Source organism: Hemicordylus capensis, chromosome 6 (genome assembly GCF_027244095.1).
Source record: "Hemicordylus capensis ecotype Gifberg chromosome 6, rHemCap1.1.pri, whole genome shotgun sequence".
Classification (NCBI taxonomy): Eukaryota; Metazoa; Chordata; class Lepidosauria; order Squamata; family Cordylidae; genus Hemicordylus; species Hemicordylus capensis.
Genome location: NC_069662.1, coordinates 169,002,181 through 169,020,381, shown reverse-complemented (window position 1 = coordinate 169,020,381; position 18,201 = coordinate 169,002,181). Strand labels below are relative to the sequence as shown.

At 58.9% G+C, this 18,201-nt stretch overlaps 2 protein-coding genes across 4 annotated transcripts in view; one reads left to right on the top strand and one right to left on the bottom strand.

Moving 5' to 3' along the window:
- SCAP (SREBF chaperone) overlaps positions 1–3,753 on the top strand; it is a 90,099-nt gene extending 86,346 nt beyond the window's left edge. Inside the window, 2 exon segments of the mRNA XM_053260251.1 lie at positions 284–490; positions 1,795–3,753. Coding sequence (XP_053116226.1) covers positions 284–490; positions 1,795–2,040 — 453 coding nt within the window. The 3' untranslated portion in view covers positions 2,041–3,753.
- Positions 3,754–4,062: 309 nt separating this feature from the next.
- Positions 4,063–18,201, bottom strand: part of PTPN23 (protein tyrosine phosphatase non-receptor type 23) — a 49,558-nt gene continuing 35,419 nt past the window's right edge. For all 3 annotated transcript variants that reach the window (XM_053260248.1, XM_053260249.1, XM_053260250.1), the window contains 6 exons: positions 15,053–17,363; positions 14,021–14,205; positions 13,525–13,629; positions 12,945–13,083; positions 7,117–7,230; positions 4,063–6,636 (listed from right to left, as the gene is read on the bottom strand). In XM_053260248.1, coding sequence (XP_053116223.1) covers positions 6,031–6,636; positions 7,117–7,230; positions 12,945–13,083; positions 13,525–13,629; positions 14,021–14,205; positions 15,053–17,363 — 3,460 coding nt within the window. In that variant the 3' untranslated portion in view covers positions 4,063–6,030. The remainder of the gene's footprint in view (positions 6,637–7,116; positions 7,231–12,944; positions 13,084–13,524; positions 13,630–14,020; positions 14,206–15,052; positions 17,364–18,201) is intronic.

The window sequence follows — 18,201 nt, the reverse complement described above, 5'->3', positions numbered from 1 at the left end:
CACCGGGACGGAATTGCAGCCCCCACCGCTAACCGTGGATTCAAATGGGAGAGGAACGTCTCCTCAGTTCCCCTTTCCTCAGATTTGGCAGGGGGGACTGGAGGAACCCCTCCAGTGAGGGACCTGCCACCCAGCCTCCCTCTGTTTGTTCTCCACCGGTGTTGTTTGGCTGGCCTGTCCTTTTACATGGAGGCAAACATGTTCTGCCTTCCGTCCCGGCCCCCGTCCTCAGCAGAGCCACGCTGGGTCCTGGGATGCGAGCGACTTGCCCTTTGCCTTTCAGACCATGGCGCTCGCAAGTGGGGGCCAGGATGGGGCCATCTGCCTCTGGGACATGCTGACGGGGAGCAGAGTGAGCCACATGTACGCCCACCGTGGGGATGTCACCTCTTTGACCTGCACGACTACCTGCGTGATCAGCAGCGGCTTGGACGACGTCATCAGCATCTGGGACCGCAGCTCGGGGATCAAGCACTATTCCATTCAGCAGGTGCGTGGCCGGGAGCGCCTCCCTCCTCTGCTGGGCCTTTGGGGGCCCCTCTGTGGTCCTGCTGTGCGGGTGTCAGGAGAGGCAGCAGTGGCGGGGGGAGGGCGATGATGCAGGAGAGAAGTCGGGCTTGCTGTTGCTGCTGCGCATGCCCTGCGAGAGCCGCTCAGCTAGGCTGCTGTCATCTCCGGGGGGAGGGCTGGCCTTGGAGTGAGCGTGGAAGTTTCAGGTCATCCAGAAGGTGGCAGCTAGACGAGCTGCTGGCATGGACTGCTAGGAGAGGTCTTAAGGAAAGAGAGCTGGTCTGGTGGGAGCAAGCATGAATTGCCCACTTTGCTAAACAGGGTCTGCCCTGGTTTGCATTTGGAGGGGAGACTACACGTGAGCACTGCAAGGTATTCCCTTTAAGGGATGGGACCGCTCTGGGAAGAGCACCTGCCTGCTTGCTTGCAGAAGGCTCCAAGTTCCCTCCCTGGCATCATCTCCAGATAGGGCTGAGAGAGACTCCGGCCTGGAACCCTGCAGAAGCCACTGCCTGCCTGGGAAGACAATATGACCAGTGGTCTGACTCAGTATAAGGCAGCTTCCTATGTTCCCATGAGATTGTAGCCCCCATGTTGCAAGAGCTCAGCCTGTTACCCATTGGTTTCTCGGCCAAATTCAAGGTGCTGGTTCTTGCTTTTTCCGAAGCGGAGGGAGTGTCTCCTCCTCCTGGAGGTCCCCTCCCTGTTCCCTGAGGCCTAGCGACACAGGACTTGTTGCAAATGCCACCTTTGGCAGAGGTTGGGTCCGTTGCAATATTTGCTGGAGCTCCCTTCGGTAGCAGCACTGTGTGTCTAGAACGGAGCATCTGGAATTGAGCAGGCACCTCTCTTAGGCCTGTTTAAAACATTAGTTAGGATCTCCCTCTTTAAACAGGCTTGAATCTTAAGTTTTGGTGGTTTCTGCTTTGAAACATGAATTCTGTGTTTTAGGCCAGAAGTAACCACCCCTTCCCGTGGCCTGTGCTGTTGCCCCTCTCCCTACTCTGAATTTTATGCTAGGGAAGTGCTTTGCTAGTCTCTTGTTCTAATGTCTGACTCCTGTATTTGGAGAGCCAACTTAGAGGTACTTGATGGACTTGCATCTGCTGTGCTGTGCTGGTCTAGGACCGTAACAATCTACTTACTCAAACTTGAGGTGTGGTGTGTGTCAGGCAGACATGTGGGTGCAACCTGTGGCCTAGATGTCAGCCTGCTGTGACCCCCCAGGAAGAGGTGTGGTGCTCAGCTGTGTTCCTCCCCGCCCCCCTCTTGCTCTCCGCACAGGACATGGGCTGTGGGGCCAGCCTGGGCGTGATCTCTGATAACCTGCTGGTGACCGGAGGGCAGGGCTGCGTTTCCTTCTGGGACATCGGCTACGGTGACCTGCTGCAGACCGTTTACCTGGGCAAGAGCAACGAGTCGCAGCCTGCCCGGCAGATCCTGGTGCTGGAGAACGCGGCTATCGTCTGCAACTTTGGAAGCGAACTCAGCCTGGTCTATGTACCCTCTGTGCTGGAGAAGCGAGACTGAAGGGGTGGGGTTCTGGCGGCATGTGGGGCAAGGGCCCCCTCCCACCAGCTGCTTTTTCTAGTGGCACTGGGCAGGGGTCAGGCATCCTGGGTCTCTTGGCGTTGCAAGGAGTCTCCCACCCCAGGAGGAAAGCAGCCACCATCTCTCTCTCTCTCGCTCAGCAGTGCTTTTTCTCTTCCTTTGGGGTAAAGAGGGGTGTTGAAACTTCGAGGGCTGGCAGGAGTCTTGGGTTGGTCTCATTTCCCTCCTGCAGGGAAGGGACTTGAGCAGCAGGGGCTTCTGGGGGGAGAGGCGGGGAGCAAGGCTGGCCTCTTGGGTCTGGTCCAGTCCAGCTCTCCACTCACGCTTGGTTATTTTGAGGGGGGGGGGCAGCTGAGCTTAGAGGAAGGGGCTGCAGAGGGCGGCTGCATTGGAGCAGTTTGCTCTGGCTGTTCTCCTTGCAGGCGCTTCGTAAGCTGGTAGCCAGCGGGGATTGCCCTGGCCCTGGTGTGTGCGGGAGGGAGAGGCGATAGGCCCTGCCTGTGCTGAAGCTGGCCCTGCGCACCACCACGGGAAAGAGCTGCCGCTTCCACACACACGCGCGCACCGTGTCAGCCCCGCCTCTGCTCCATCCTGCGGTCCTGGACTGCACAGTTCTGAGGGAAGGGAAATGGGGAGACCTTGTGGCTTGAGCCTGTCGCTGGTGCAGATTCGACCCCAAGCAGCCTCCCGGGGGGTGAGGCGAGACGGCTGAGCTGGGCAAACGGCCCTGCAGCCTCTTCCCTCCTCGCCGGGAGCAGCGCCGGACTTCGGGCCGTCTGCCTAAGGCCCTGCTTCCTCCCTGCCCGCCCGCCCGCCGGCAGCCGGCCAGCCTGTTGTGCTCGCTGCCCTATTTATGTGTGTGCTGTGTACATAGTTATTTATTGAGACGTGTGAGCGGAGGGGCAGGGAGGGCTGGCAGCTGGGAACGCACCCCAGCTGTGGCCCAGAGCGGGGACCAAGAGAAGCCGGGAGCAAAGAAGAGGAGGGGGAGAGGCTCTGCTGCCGTGGCACAAGCAAGAGGCCCTGCAGCGCGGCAGCCCTTGAGTGCAGAGAGGGCCGGTCTGGTCCCCCTGCATGTTCGGGGCGGCAGGGGCGAGCGCCGCTGCCGCCTCTTGCTCAGGCCAGCTTTTCATACACTACACAGCTGCCAGGAGGCAGTGGCTTTGCCTGCCCTCTCTCAAGCAGTCAGGCGGGGAACAGAGATCTGCACCAGAGGGCTGGAAAGGGGAGATTTAACTGACAGAACAAAGCGGGGCGGGGGGGAGAGCAGCTAGAACAATTGGAAAGGTGGGGTTTTTTAAAATTTAAAGCCATTGACTATGTAGTTAATGTTTTGTGTTTAATTTAATGCCTTTTATTGTAGGGAGCACTGTAGCCTACTAAAGGATGCTTTGGGATTAACCTGCTGTATTCCCTGCCTCAGTTCCCCAAGTGGAGTAGTGCTCTGCTGCTCCGGGGTGGGGGCACACTACTGTATACAACGCTGGCCCGTGAATGCCCGCGGCTGGCCCTCAACCCCACCCCACCCCTTTCGGCTTGTTCGTGTCCACACCATGCCGCAGGTGGCCTTAGCTCTACTGTGCCCTTTGGATGGTGCGGTGGAAGCTGCTTTTGTACCAGATTGTGTTTTATATATCTATCTATATATATAATGCATACAGGGACAGAGGCATTAAAAGAGATCTAACGTGAGGCCTTGCTTGTGTTTCTGAGGGAAGGGGCCAATCCCTCCTGGCACCCAAGGGGGGCAGACAGCCCAACAGTGGACCCAGTGGCCTTGACCATGAATCCACGAATGAAACAGCTTCCACCGTCCTTACAAATCTGATTCTTTCTCCTGCCTGGTAATCCTGTGGGAGCTGTGGCAAAACACAAGACCAAGCCACCAGTGTGGTGGTGGTGGTGCTGTACTTCGCCTCCAGGGACCTGGCCCGTGGCCAAGAGGAACAGCAGCAAAGGAGCCGCAAACCCCCCTCCACGTTAAGAGAAATCCAGCAACCGTTCTGCTTCCAGTGCCCAGTTTATTTTAGTAGCAAAGAGCTGGAAAAAGTTGGCTCTGAATTAGAGTAAATCAACACACAGGAAGATAATGTTACACTTTTGTACAAAAAAAAGTAGAGCCCAGAAACCCACCAGGCGCTTCCTCCCCTACCCCCTCCTAAGGGCCAAGTGTTGTGTGGCTTTTCCTGCGGCGGGGGCGGGGAAGACCCCCCCAGGCCAGGTTCCGATCCTGTCAAGGAGAGAGATACCATAGTTTCAACTGTCTTTACCCAGCGGTGCTCATGGTGGCCGCCCTCTCCCTCCGTCACTGCTGCAGGCTCTGTACAGGGACGGTCCTGAGGCCTCCAGCTGCAGGGGGAGCACGGAGAGCCCCACCCCTTCGCTTGTCAGCACACAATATCCTTTTGTCCAGCACTTCTGGAAGAAGGACCAACCCCACTGGAGAGTCAGCTTGGCAACCAGAGAATCCTGCCACCAATTCTAGGGGGAATACGTAGGGCAACGCACGCACACCCCCTTGCTGTTAAAGGGTTGGATGCACAACTGCTGGGTGTCCCTCAACTAGCATCAGCTTGGAAGGCAAATCCATCACTGCAGCCCTTGAGCTAGCTCCACAACGGTGGGGCAGCAGCAGCTAAGTACAGCTCTGGCCAAGCTGAATGGGCACTGCGCAGCCAGCAAGATGGAGGCGCTGTGCCTTTGACCAGCAGCTAACACACTTGGCCCGCCAGCTGCTGCTGAACGACAACTCCCATCATTCCCAGCCACCACTTGTTGATGGATGATGGGCATTGTAGTCCAACAGCTGGAAGGCCACATGGTTCCCAGTTACCCCCGCCCCCAACACAGCACTTGGCCACCATTCGGTCATTTATCCAACAGCAGACACTGCAGCCGGGGGTCTGCCAACCCACCTCGGAGGCAGCAAACTCTCACAGAGCAGCAAGTGTGAGACATCAGGGCAGGCCCACGGTGCCCTGGCCCCAGAGGCAGCGCCAGTCTGCACAGCTCCCACACACCCAGGGCCAGGCGGGGAGCCTAAGTCCCATCATGCCTGCTCAGAACAGAAAGTAAAGGGGGGAGGTGACGACCCAACTCGTTCAGAAAAGGACCACCCCTTTGCCCAGTTCCCAGGTGTTATGAGGTGGCCGCGGTAGTCACCGCCTCCACCAGCAGCAAGTTCCTAAAGTGCAAGCACTTCATGCCTGAATGACCCCACCGCCTAGGGGGGCGGAAGAAAGGGGCCCAGGTGTGGGCCTTGGTGGGAGGAGGCCTGGGCCCAGAGCTAGGCTGGCAGAGTTCTGCTCCAAAACCCCTGCAGCAAAGGCCAGGATACAGGTCAGCCACATTAGGCTCTAACTCGGGGGTGTCCAACTGCAGCCTTCCAGCTGTCGTTGGCCTACAACTCCCATCATCCCTGGCTGCTGGCCACTGGGGTTAAGAAGAGTGGGGGTTGTGGGCCACCAACAGCTGGAGGGCTGCCGTCTGACACTCCTGCTCTAACCCTTCACTGTCCCAAGTAACCCTGGCTGTGAGCAAAAGAGGAGAGAGAGAGAGAGAGAGAAGAACGCGCCTCTCCAGCTTCCCTCAGCAAACCCATTTCCCATCCCATGAGGGAGAGAGCCGACCCTCCCCACCACAACCCTGCTGGCTTGACCAGGTCACAACTGGATGTGCTTAAAGGTGGGAGGGGAGAGAGCACAGCCGCCTGCCCAAAAGCCTCGTCACAGGCAACTAGGCAGCCCAAGCCTTTGGGGACCTGCTCAGAGCTGGGGGTGGGAGCTGTTCCTCATGCAGCAGAGGCATCTGGGCTGTGGTCCTATGGGGAAGGGGGGGGCTGCGTGCTGAGGAACGCGAGCCAGTCGCCTCCCCCAGCAAAGCTCTGGGCCTTGCAGTAGAGCGGGGGGGGGGGGGGGGGCTGGGGAGCGTCTGGAGAGTCCCAGGACCTCCATCCCTTGGCTGGTCTTCTCATGTCTTGTTGAGTGTCCAGAGCGGGTCGAGCATGCTCAGGGGGTCATCAGTGGGCCGGGCTCCCCGCAGGCCCTCCCCGTTCTGGGGATGCAGGAAGCTCTGCTTGCTGGTCTTGTGCCTGCCCTTGAGAGAGCTGTCCAGGGTGAAGGCCTCCGGCGTCATGGAAGCCAGGAGCTCCAGGGAGGACGAGGAAGGGGCCACGGTCAGGGCAGAGGGCTCTCCGCTGGGAAGTGGCTGAAGCCTCTGGCCTTCTTCTTCCACCTCCTCCTCCTCCACATGGTTGCTGCTCTCTGCCACGGAAGCAACTGCAGCCTCAGGCACTGGGGTGGCCGCTGGTGGGGAGAGGGGCTGGGGCGCCTCCTCGCTGGTGGGACAGCCGTGATCGGCAAAGGCAGGCTGAGGCAGGTTAGCGGGTGGTGCCTGAAACATGTGGGCATTGGCTGTGGTGCTCAGTGCTGGGAACTCCAGCTGCTGCCCATTCGCAGAGGACTCTGCACCTCCCACGGCCGGTCGGATGCTCAGCTTGGCAATGGTGGCCTGGATGGAGCTGATCGGCATGTCTCCTCCCAGGACCAGGTCCTGTGGGTCCTGATGGACATACGGCTGGAGAGGGAGGAAAGCAAGAGCAACTGAGCAGTCCCTGCCCACTCGACAAGATGCTTCTGCCTCACTGCTTCCCAGGGATGGAAGACCAAGGCCTCATTCTCCAAGCCCCTCCAACAGAACTGTCACAACAGAGCCAAGGGTTGGGGTGAAGCTCAGTGGGAGAGCCCAGGTTCACGCCCTGGCAGCAGCTCCAGCCAGCATGGGGGGGGGGGACGACCCCTTTCTTCCCGAAACCCCAGGGAGCCCTCACCAGCCAGTCTAGACCACCCTGAGCTAGATGGGCCAAGGCCCTGACCCAGCAGGAATCCGCCTTCTGCTCTCCTGTTCCCCCCACTAAACGGGGAGGTGGCAGAGGTCGCACCTCCTTGGAAACCACTCCCCAGAGGTGAGGGGTGGAAGAGGCCACCCAGCCACCCTTCTCCTCCCCAAACCCCCAATTATGATGGCTGCAGCCAGAAAGCTCCAAAGGTCCCCCACCTTCTGGGCAGTGATGCTGGCAGGTTTGCCGGCGGATGGTGCGGTGACCCCGTGTCTCTGCAGCACCTGCTTGGCGTGCTTGAGGACCGACTCGTAGCAGAACTTGAGGTGAAGCTGGAAGAGAAGCAGCCAGTGAGGGCCTCTGGCCCGGGGCCCGTGGACTTCTCCCCCCCCCATAGATGGAGGGCAAAGGGAGCATTGGTTACTCACTGTGAAGGCTACTTCTTACTGCTGCATCCAAGGGCGTCTCACGTGTGGGTTATGCTCCTCCATGTGACTCTAGAGGCAGGACTATGTCAATTAGCTTCGGCTTTTTAAGGCTGGGAGGAGCAGGACCCCTCCAGTTCTTTTAGGCCTAGAGGCAAAGAGTACCTCTACGAAGAAAAGCTATATACACGACTGGTAATTAAGTGCAAACGAACTAACTGGAACTACTTATGGAACAAGAGGGGAAATGTCCTCTTGCTTTAAAAAGACAACATGCAGGAGCAGGACAATAAAAAGAAGTGGTACCCTCAGCAGACCCCTGTAGGGCAGGTGCCGGTGCTGCAGGGCAGGTCGAGATGCCCTTGGATGCAGCAGCAAGAAGCCGACTTCACAGTGAGGAAGCAATGCTCCATTCTCGGCTGCTGCAGCCCAAAGGCGTCTCACGTGTGGGCACATACCACAGCCCTAGCCCAACCAGGGAGACTGCCCGCTGCCTACTCTGAAGGGAGAACCTGCTGGAGGACTCGCCTCCCAAAAGCTGCTTGGGCAGAGGCAAAGGCATCCAATTTGTAGTGCCTAGTAAAGGTAGACAGAGTTCACCAGGTGGCTGCCCTGCAAATGTCCTGTTCAGGGGCGTTCATAGAGAAAGCCGCGGACGTAGCTGCAGCCCTAGTTGGCAGGGCAAACACTTTAGTGGGTGGCCTGAGGTCCTGGGACTCCTAAGCTAGAGCTATGGATGCCTTGAGCCATCTAGACAAGATGGCGGGAGTGAGGGCACGGCCCATGGTTCGTGGTAAGGAGGAAACAAAAAGGGATTCCGTAGACCTAATGTGCTTAGTGCATTTTTTAACACTCACTCTCTCTCTCTCAGTCAAGCTGGTGCCGGGTGAACTGGCTTAGGGCACAAAGAGGGAAGAATAACGTCCTGAGACATGTGGAAGGGAGATGCTACTTTGGATGGGAAAAAGGGTCTGGGATAAGCTTAACTAAGTCCGCAGAAAAGACACACAAAGATGACAAGGCCCGGAGTTCAGAAACCCTACAGGCTGAGATAATAGAAGTGAGAAAAACTAGTTTGAAAGAGACTAGGCGTAGCGGATGGTAGCTACTGGTTCAAAGGGAGGACCCTGGGGTGCCTTCAGGACTGTCTGTAGGCATCACATAGAAAAGCAATGCATCACCAGAGGGGAGGGGAGAGTGGTGACTCTCAGGAAACATCTCGGGGGGGGGGAGGGGGGTAACGTTGAATGGATCGCTTAGAGGTCCCTGATATCAGCCCCACAAAGACGATGGCCTGGAGTTTCAAGGTGTTCACAGAGAGTCCTTGGTCTGAGCTGTCCTGAAGAAACTGTAGGGGGTGAGTCATGTGGCCATCCCCGTGGTATCCTGTGTTGTGTAGACCATCGCAGGAAGGCCCACCACATATATTGATAAATTCTGTTAGTGGAGGATCATCTGGCAGCGAGCATTGTGTTAAGCACCTTGGCCGAGTAGCCGTGTTGTTTCAAGATGTGCTGCTCAGTTTCCACATGGCTAGCCTTAACCAGCCTGGATCTGGGTGACACACTGGGCCCTGACGAAACAGGTCTGGTGAGGCTGGGAGCAGCAGGTGTGCTTCCGTGGCTAGGTTGGCAAGTTCTGCGAACCATGGTCTTCTTGGCCAGAACGGAGCAACTAAGATGATCTGTGCTTTGTGGAGCTTGACTTGGAGCACCCAAGCCAGGAGAGGCGTAGGAAGAAAGGTGTATAGGAGACCTGTTGGCCATGGCAATGATAGTGTGTCCACCTTCTCCACTTGTTGGCAGGGGAATCTGGAGAAGAAGCGAGAGAAGAAATATACACTGCATGGTGGTGTGAAGAGATCCACCACCGGCTGGCCGAAGTGAGTTATCAGATGGAACATTATTGGGTTCAATTGCCACTCTCCTGGAAGGAGATCCGATCAATTGAGCCAGTCTGCCACCGGACCATCTCCACCTGCAGAGATCTTGACCGGGTTCCCCCTTGACAATTTACATACGTCTTGGCCGTAGTGTTCGTGTGTATGAGGACATGGTGATGGAGAACGATGGACTGGAACTTCCAGAGCACCATGTGGATCGCCCTGAGCTCCAGCCAGTTGATGCTGTGTTGATGCTCTCCACTGACCACCTGCCTTGGGTCAACTGCTGGAGACAATGGAGAGGCTGGCGGCCATGGCCACAATGACCCTTGGCGATTCTAGGAATTATTTTCCTACTGAGGATGTGGGACAGTGACCCACCAATGCAGTGATTGTAGAACTGGTCGAGGCAGGGTCACCCGTCTGTTAGCCTTCACTGCAATCTCTGGGTGGAAGGGCAGGGGGAACCACTGGAGGGGCCTCAGGCGAAAGCGTGCCCATGGAACTTACTCCAGACTCGCCATCATCAGACCCAGAAGCCTGGAGAGAGAGAGAAGAGTAAGCGACCTCTTTACCAGAGCTTGGTGCATCTCGGCCTCCAGTGTGCATCTGCGTTCCACTAGCAGGAACAATTTGTCTTGTATGTCTGTGAGGACCCAGAGGGGAAGAAGTTGGTGTGCCGGGCTCAATTGGCTCTTTTCCCTGTTGATCAGGAAGCCATGATTCTCGAGCACCTGTAGAGTAGACTGTAGGTTTTGTTGGGCTGCCTGTGTTGACGGAGACTTTATGAGACGATCGTCTAGGTAAGCATAAATCCTCACACCTTGGAGGCGGAGATGCACAATCACCGGGGACAGGATCTTTGTGAATATGCGTGGGGCTGAAGACAGGCTGAATGGGAGAGCTCTGTACTGATAATGGACTCCTGTGTAGAGGAAATGGAACAAGTGGCGGCTGTTTTGGTGCATAGGTATGTGTAAGTACAGCTTCTTGAGGTCTAGAGGCGAGCAGGTCTAAGTGTTGTGGTGCTTCTGCAATCTACCTAACACAGAACTTCCTCCTGCGCACAAAGCAGTTTCGGTGTTTTAGGTCCAGCACCGCCCTCTGGGAGCCGTCCTTTTTGGGCACTGTGAAGATTATGGAGTAAATGCCTGTGCCTTGTTGTTCTAGTGGGACCAGCAATATGGCCCCGATTGCCAACAGGTGCTCCCTGCAAACCTAGGTGTTTCTGCTGACGGCGGGAGGTTGGAGTGGGAAGGAAACAGCGAGGGGAGACTTGGTCAGTTCTATGGAGTAGCCCTCCTTTACAGTGGTGAGATCCCAAAGGTCTGAGGTGGTGGCCTCTCAGACGTGCCAGTGTGAAGAGAGGCATGCCAGTTGTTTAGATTGCTTGGCTTGGGTATTGAAGGTTGCCCTGCTACCAAAACAATGCCTGAGCTGATCTAGATCTGGCCCAGTAGGAGTGCTGTGACCGGAAGGCCCTGCCCCCAAAGGGTGACCTAAAGGGATGAAAAGACTTGGGTGTGGTCTTGCTTCCGTGACAAGGATGACATGGCCTTTTTATCCCTTGACTCCACTAAGATGTCCTTTAGGGCCTCAATCCCAAACAATTTCCACCCATCAAAGGGGACAGCAGTAAGGTTGGTTTGGGAGGCCACATCCACATGCCAGCATTTCAGCCATAAACTGTGTCTGCCCACCACGGAGGCCGTGGCTGCCTGGGACGCAAATTGGAGCGAGTCCAGCGTAGCATCCGCCATAAACTTCAAAAGTGTTTTCCACAACCTCATTGGGTCAGAGGGAGGTTCCTGAATCAAGTCATCCAGCCAGATTAATGACGTTCTCGCTACCACAGAGGCAGCTGCAGCAGCTCTCGTTGACAATGCTGTGGAATCATGAGCCAGTGTCATGGCCCCTTCCATACGTCTGTCTGCGGGACCTTTTAGGGTAGACTCCCCGTCCCTAGTCAGGACCGAACCTGAGATAATAGCCATGACAGGGGCATCTGTGGGTGTGTGTGTTGAAAATCTCCCCCCCACTTCCTGTTGGAATGCATACAGCTTGTTTGCTATAGTATTAGCCATTTCTGAGGTAGTGGAAACTGTCCATTCACTTTTTGCTGCTTCCACAAATTGTTTAGGAATTGGCGGGGGCGTATTACTTGGCTTTGAACCAGGGAACACCAACACACTTTTACTCCGTGGTTCAGATTACTGAGATGCAGGGGGTTAAGCCCCAGGGTGTGCACCGTCTTTGCCATAAGCGGGGCCAAAGTCTATGGACTGAAAATGTCTCTGTGGTGCCTCTGAGCTCTCAGGTTCTTCCCCATCCGACCATCCTCCCTCTTCTCTTGGTTGATCAGAATCACCGCCCCCAAAAGGGTCTGCAGGGAGATCTGCAGTGTCTGGTGAGGTGGGTTCCTCATCAAGTGGAATCAGGGGATCAGATTGCCTGGGGTTTTTTTCTGGTGGTCTTGGGGGTGTGTGCAGTGGGGAGTTCGCCTGTCTCCCTCGGCAGTGGGCCTCTAGGTCTGGGGGAGCCTGGGTCAGAGTTCAGATGAAGGCACACTTTTATCCTTTTTCAACTTAGACTGTTGGCTTTCTTAACATGTTTAGCTTTTTCTTCCCTTTTTTAGAGGCTGGTGTCTCTGAGACTGAAGAAGAAGTGGCAGAGGGGAAGGAGGAAGCCCGCTTGGACCACTTGCTCTTTTTAGACCTTAGTTGGTCATATTTTTCACTCGCTGGGGTAGACTGAGTGTGGAAGCCCCTAAGGGACCCGGGGCAGGGGAAGAAACAGAACTGGAAGGCCCAACTTGGGCTGGGCTCACCAGTTAGGAAGATGCTGCCGTTGCTGTACTCCTGGTCACAACAGTGTGTGCTGCTGCCACTCTAGACGTCACTGGCCCACTCCTGCACCTTCGGGCACCGTGACTATCTTTTGAGCCCCCATTTTCCTCTGGGGCTGCTGCTGCAGGCCATAGCCAGATTTTTTTTTGGGGGGGGGGGCTTTGTCTGTGCACCCCGCAAGGCTTCTCAGAGCATGCGGGGATGCAGCCACGGATGGCGGGCTGCGCACAGAGCTGGCGGGAAGCAGCAGCGAGGTCAGTGCCTGGGTTGCTTCCCTGCCCTCCAAAATGGCGGCAATGGCTGCTTCTTGCTCTGGAACGCTACTCATCAGCTCAGTTTGGAGGGCGCTGAGTGTTCCAGGAACTCTGTTGTGCCACTGAGCAGACCAATGAATGGGAACTCGGGCGGGTTCCCGGCTGCTCAAATGGCCTTCGGAAGGCCCCGTTGCTCTTTGCCTTTTGGTACCCTGACGTGGAGTAGCCTGGCTGCTCTTTCCACGCAGCTAAAAGAGCAGGAAAAACAAGTGGTAGCAGAGTGGGGGAAACAAAAGTAGAAAGGCAAACTGGGGGGGGGTGGTGGTGGTTTGTTTTTTGTTTTTTAAGACTAAGAACTAATATAAAGAAGGGAAACAGAAGAGATAAAATTCAAGCTAGAAGCCGAGAAGAGAACAGTTAGAGCCACACAGGACTAGAAGAACTGGAAGAGTCCTGCCCCTCCCAGCCTTAAAAAGCCGAAGCTAATCTGCATAGTCCTGCCTCTAGAATCACGCGGAGGAGCATAAGCCACACGTGAGACGCCCTTGGACTGCAGCAGCAGCAGCAGCGGATACCAGGGGCTTCAGGCCCCTCCCACAACCTAGGGCTACCTCCCCCCCCCTCCGCCCCCAGCAGTACCTTCTCCTGCAGCATGTGCTTCCTCTGCTGCCGGATCCGCTTCACCAGCTGGGCCAGGTCTGGGATGCTGTTCCCGGCCTCCACCTCCTGCAGGGCTGCGTACAACAGGCAGAAAGCGCCCGTGCGGCCCACACCAGAGCTGTTGGGGAGGCAGAAGCCAGACAAGGAGCTGACGTCGTGTGTCGTGTGCGCCCTCGCGCTCTCTGCACGCACACGCAACCACCCACCTCACTCTGGTTCTTTGCCGTCACACAGCTACTTTATCAAACACACGGGCATGATATCCACTAGCTTGGAGGACTTGCGAAGGCATATCAATGGAGGAGAGATGTCTCCATCCCATATTGGCCCTAACAGTTAAGAATAAATCCTCCACACCCAGCAGCAGTGTGCCTGCAATTACCAGATGCTGGGGGCAACCACCACCCGGTCTGTCTTGGGGGCTTCCGGAGGCACCTGGTTTCCCACTTCTGGAGAGAAAGTGCTGCACCCAACGGGCTCTTGTCTGGCCCAGGAGAGTCCCGGAGCCCGCACTGACCCTTCGGGCGCAGCTGCTGAAGGGCCCTCCTGCTGGTGTTACCTGCAGTGGACAACGATGGGCGTGTGAAGAGGGCGCTGGTGGAGGTAGTGGCTGTGCACCTCTTGGATGAAGCGGAGCAGGTCCCCCTTGCTGTCAGGAAGGCCCCTGCAGGAAGGAAGGAACAGGGGGTGTCAGTGACTGTGTCTCCAAGGAGCTGCAGACAGCATGAGATCTGGCCAGGGTGTTCTACCTCAGGGCGAGCAGCTGCACTTGGGATGCCCTCAGCTAACTACTTCAGGGGTTCTCAGGCAGGGGATGACGGGAGTTGTAGTACAGCGACATCTGGGGACCCAAGTTGGAGAACCCCTGAGCTCCTCAGGCACCGGACCCAAGTGGCTGAAGAGGAACGAAGACTTTGCTCTGGTGCCATAAGCAGCTCCATCCCCCAATCCCAGCTGGCTTCACAGGGAGAGGGGCACAGCCAGGCCCCCCCCTCTCCCCCTGCCCCCCCCCCCGCCACCCTCTGTCCAGGGAGTCAAAAGAGAAAGCCACCTACAGCTCTGGCCAGGAGGAGAACTGCAGGTGGGTAATGGTGCGCTTCAAGCTCTGGTGGCGGAACTGCAGCGTGACGACCCTCTCCAGGTGGGTCGGGGTGGCCTTCAGGCTGGTGAGCACCAGGGTGATCGGGCCGTGGACCATGGGCTGGCCCCGCTCGGTGGGGAAGTAGCGGACTACCTTTTGCTGCACGAGACGTGGGGAGGAAGACACAGGAGGGTCAGGAGAGCCCAGGCAGGCCTGCAAGCTGAAGGGCAACAGGCAGCCAGGATTCCAGAGGACGAGCGGAGGCGGCCCAAGGCAGGAGGACCCTCCCCAGAAGAGCACCCTGCATCTGAGCATGCCCAGCCAGGCCTCCTGAGCCAAGGGGGAGAGCCCTGCCCTGGAGAGTCTCTGTGGGCGTTTCTCTAGCACATGGAAAGGCACCTGCACAAACCACAGATGGGACCTGCAGAAGGGTGTGCAGCTGCACAAGGCAAGGCGCAAGTCTTCCAGGGCTTTCTAGAAGGCCACACAGGAAGATGCACATCTGTGGGAATGCACAGACTACCCACCCCAAGAAGGGCTACAGGTTAAATGATGGCTGAGACTGCAGGAGCGGGTGCATCTCACGGGACCCTCCATGAATCTCACCTCGTGTTTTTCAAAGGGGTTAAGTTGCTAGGCCTTATGGCGGGGGTGGGGGGTGGGAGAAAACAAGAGGGGGTAAAGGCAACCGTCTATCTATGTGGTCGCTAAGAGTCGTCACTGACTTGGTGGCACCTAATCAAAGGCGGCATCTGCCAATAACAGCACAATCCCCCGGGAAGACCCTCAAGGCGAGTCCCCTGAAATGAAATGGATGGTCTCAAGAGCCTGTCCTTGCGTGACGACAGGCAAAGGACATGGCTTGTGCCTCAGACAAGGATGGTCCCCAGTAGCTTATGCCAAAGAAGAAAGACTCCTACAAACGGAAGGAGGCGAAGTTCAGGAAAGAGCCACCAAGACACGCGTGGCTCCTCGAGAGATCCGGCAGCTGCTCTGCCCTTCCTACCTTCTCCATCTCCTGCTCCGAGACCAGCATGACGATCACCGACACCTTCTGCTCGTAGATCATGAGCCAGAAGTCGGAGGCGGTGCCCACCAGCGGGGCCTGGGTGGCGATGATGGTGGGGCAGTAGGAGGAGAGGTCTTCGATCTGGCTGGCGTTGATGTAATCATCCTTGCCCGAATGCAGGACAATGCGGTTCTTGTCGTAGGGCATGAAGTCCTGGTGCCGGTTCTTCATGGAGTAGCAGCGGGCAATGGCGATGGAGAGCTGCCGGGCGTCCTTCTCCTGGGCCTCTTGCAGCTCCTTCCAGAGGCTGTCCAGCTCGCTGGCACCGCCTGCGCAGGCCGGCTTCTCCAGCCCGGCCACCACGTCCTGGAAGCGCCCCAGCTCCGAGAGCAGCCTCCGGAGGTGCTCCGGCTTCTCGTAGGGGTCGTTCTCAATCAGCTGCACCGCCTTGGGCTTGAGGCCGTCCTTGGCGTCGGCCTTGGTTGGCTGCAGGAGGGGCTGGCTGACCGAGGGCTTGGCCCCCCCGTGCTGGCTCTCGGGGCTCGAGGACAAGAGGTCGTCGGTGGAGGAGCTCTGCCGGTGGAACTGGGCCTCGGAGGAGCCCTGCCCGAGCGGGGGAGCAGAGCCGGGGGCCAAGGAGGCTGGCGGGAGCGGGCCCGCCGGGCAAGGCCCGGAGGAAGGCAGGAGCGAGGGAGGCGGGATGCTGAGCGACGGCTGAGGCGACGGGGCTGGGGAGGGCAAGGCCGCCCCCGGCACCCCCACCCCGCCTGGCAGCTGGGGCAGGGCCGGGCTGGGCGCGGGCGGGACGTGGTGAGGAATGGGCTGGCTCCCGGGGGGAGGCTGAGGGCCTCCCAGGCCCATGGGAGCCCCGGGAGGTATCTGGGTTGTAGCTGGGCCTGGGGGCCTGCCGGGGGGCACAGAGCCAAAGGCAACTTGGGCGGTGGGGGCGAGCGAGGGGTGCAGGGGCAGCGGCTGAGCTGGCCCCATCATGCCTACCGAGATGCTGGGCCCCCTAGCCCCCGTGGTGGGGAAGGCCAAGGCCCCGGAGTGTGGAGGGAGAGCCAGGTGGGGGGGCGTGTCCTGGACAGGCATGGGGTAGTGGGGGGCTCCAAGCTGACCAGCCAGCTGCCCTTGACCGGGGGGCTGAGCAGGAACTTGGCTAAGAACCGTCTGTGGGCCGGAAAGCTGGGCTGTGAAGTGGGGGGGCTGGAAGGTCGGCTGCTGAGGGATCTGGGCCTGGGAGAGGAAGCGAGGCGGGAAGGGCTGGGGGGCCGGCGGGGGCCGAACCTGCCTGTCCAGGGCCGGCTGGAGGTGCCCGTGCGGGGAGAAGCCCTGGGGGGGCTGAGCAGCTGAGAAAGGAGGCGTGGCCCCCCCCTGCGGCATGAAGGGACGGGCACCGCCTGCCTGGCTGTAGGGGAACTGGACCGTTGGCCCTTGGGGGCCCCCCAGGAAGCTTCCCTGAGGAGGAAGCGGCCCCGACCAGTGAGGGAGTGGGCTGGCCAGGCCTCTGGGGGCGCTGCAGCTGGAGATGGGGGCCTGGATGCTGTCCACAGTGGTGGTGGCTGGCCGGACTACTTGGGTGTGGGAAGGGAAGCTGCTGGTGCCAAACTGGTTGGGAGCCAGGGGAGGGGGCCGGACGTTCAGGGGGGCATGGGGGCCGACAGGCAGTGCCCCACTGGTAGGGGCCAGCTGCCCCATGCCATAAACGGCCCCTGGGGCGGAGATGGACATTGGGAGGTGTTGCGGGGAAGTTCTCTGCGGAGGCAATTGGGGCCTGGGGTAGGCAGGCTGCAGGGGGGCCACGCCGGGGCCCTGGAGGAGAGCCCCCGGAGGGTAGACCAGGGAAGGAGCCGAGCTGAGAGGAGGCATGGCCAGTTGAGGGGCGGACGCCGGAGGGGGCCCGGAGCCCACCGGGAAGGGGCCTGGTCCGGAGCTGCCGGGGAGTCTGGCTGGGGGGTAGTGCCTGGGCATGAAGGGGCCCGGGCCAAAGGGAGGCCTGGGCAGGCCCGCCATGGGCAGCTGCAGAGGGCTGCTCGCTGCGCCGCCAGCCTCGGGGCCTGGGGCTCCTCGCAGGCCAGGGCCGGCCAGGGCAGGGTCCATCCCGAGAGCGGCCAGGGCGTCGGCAGGCAGCTGGGCCAGGTGAGCGGCCAGCACCTCGGGCGGCAAGCTGCGCAGCTCCTCGGGCAGGTCGGCCAGGGAGAGGGCGCTGAGGGACAGCCGAGCGGCAGCCGGGTCCAGCTCCAGGGCCGTCTTAGGAAGCGCCGGCTTGGGGGTGGTGGGCCTGGGCGGGGGCCTCTTCTTCAGCTCCCTGCCAGGACAAGAGCAGAGCCAGCAGGCCTGTGAGCAGGAGGGCAGCCCGGGAGCTCACCCCCCCACCGGCAGGGACCCCGCCCCCAGCCCCCCTCCACAGGGCCTCCCTCGGGAGCCTCCTCATCCCCGACCCTCCCTGGCAAGGAGGGAGCCGCACCTGAGCGGCCAGCTGCTCTCCAGCCAAGGCAGCCTAGCGAGCGGGCGCAAGCCAATCACAGGCGCTTCTCCATTCAATCCCTAATCCATCCATACTGGCAGCCAGTGTAGCTGTTTTCAAAGAGGTATGATGATATGGTCTCTGCGAGAAGGCCCGGAGACCGAGCTGGCTGCTGCAGTGGAACGAACGGAAGTTTCCCAACCATTTACAAAGGCCTTGTCTTGAAGACCTTCATGGCCAACCCTTCCCCCAAAGAGATCGGGGCCGTGCACAGGTCTTCCCCACTTCATCTTGCAAGCAAGGTGGGGTGTGGTGGGGGGAGGCTTGCTCAAGGCTCTTGGTGAGTTCACAGCACAAGCGCGTTGAGCTTGTTGGTTTGTAGCTGCCTGAGCAGCCCCTCTCAGGGATGGGCCAACACGACTGTCTCCGGCTGGTCAATAGGGTACCTGGCTGCCATCATATTCTATCCGTAGGGGCCAATCTGAAGTGGTAGCTGAATGCCAGAGGTTCTCAAGCTTGGGTCTCCAGATGTTGTTGGACTGCAACTCCCAGCACCCCCAGCCTTTGGCCACTGCAGCTGGGAATGATGGGAGTTGCAGTCCAACTACATCTGGGGTCCCAAGCTTGAGGACCCCTGCTGTAAGCCGCTTAGGAGACTGTTGTTGAAACACACGACAGA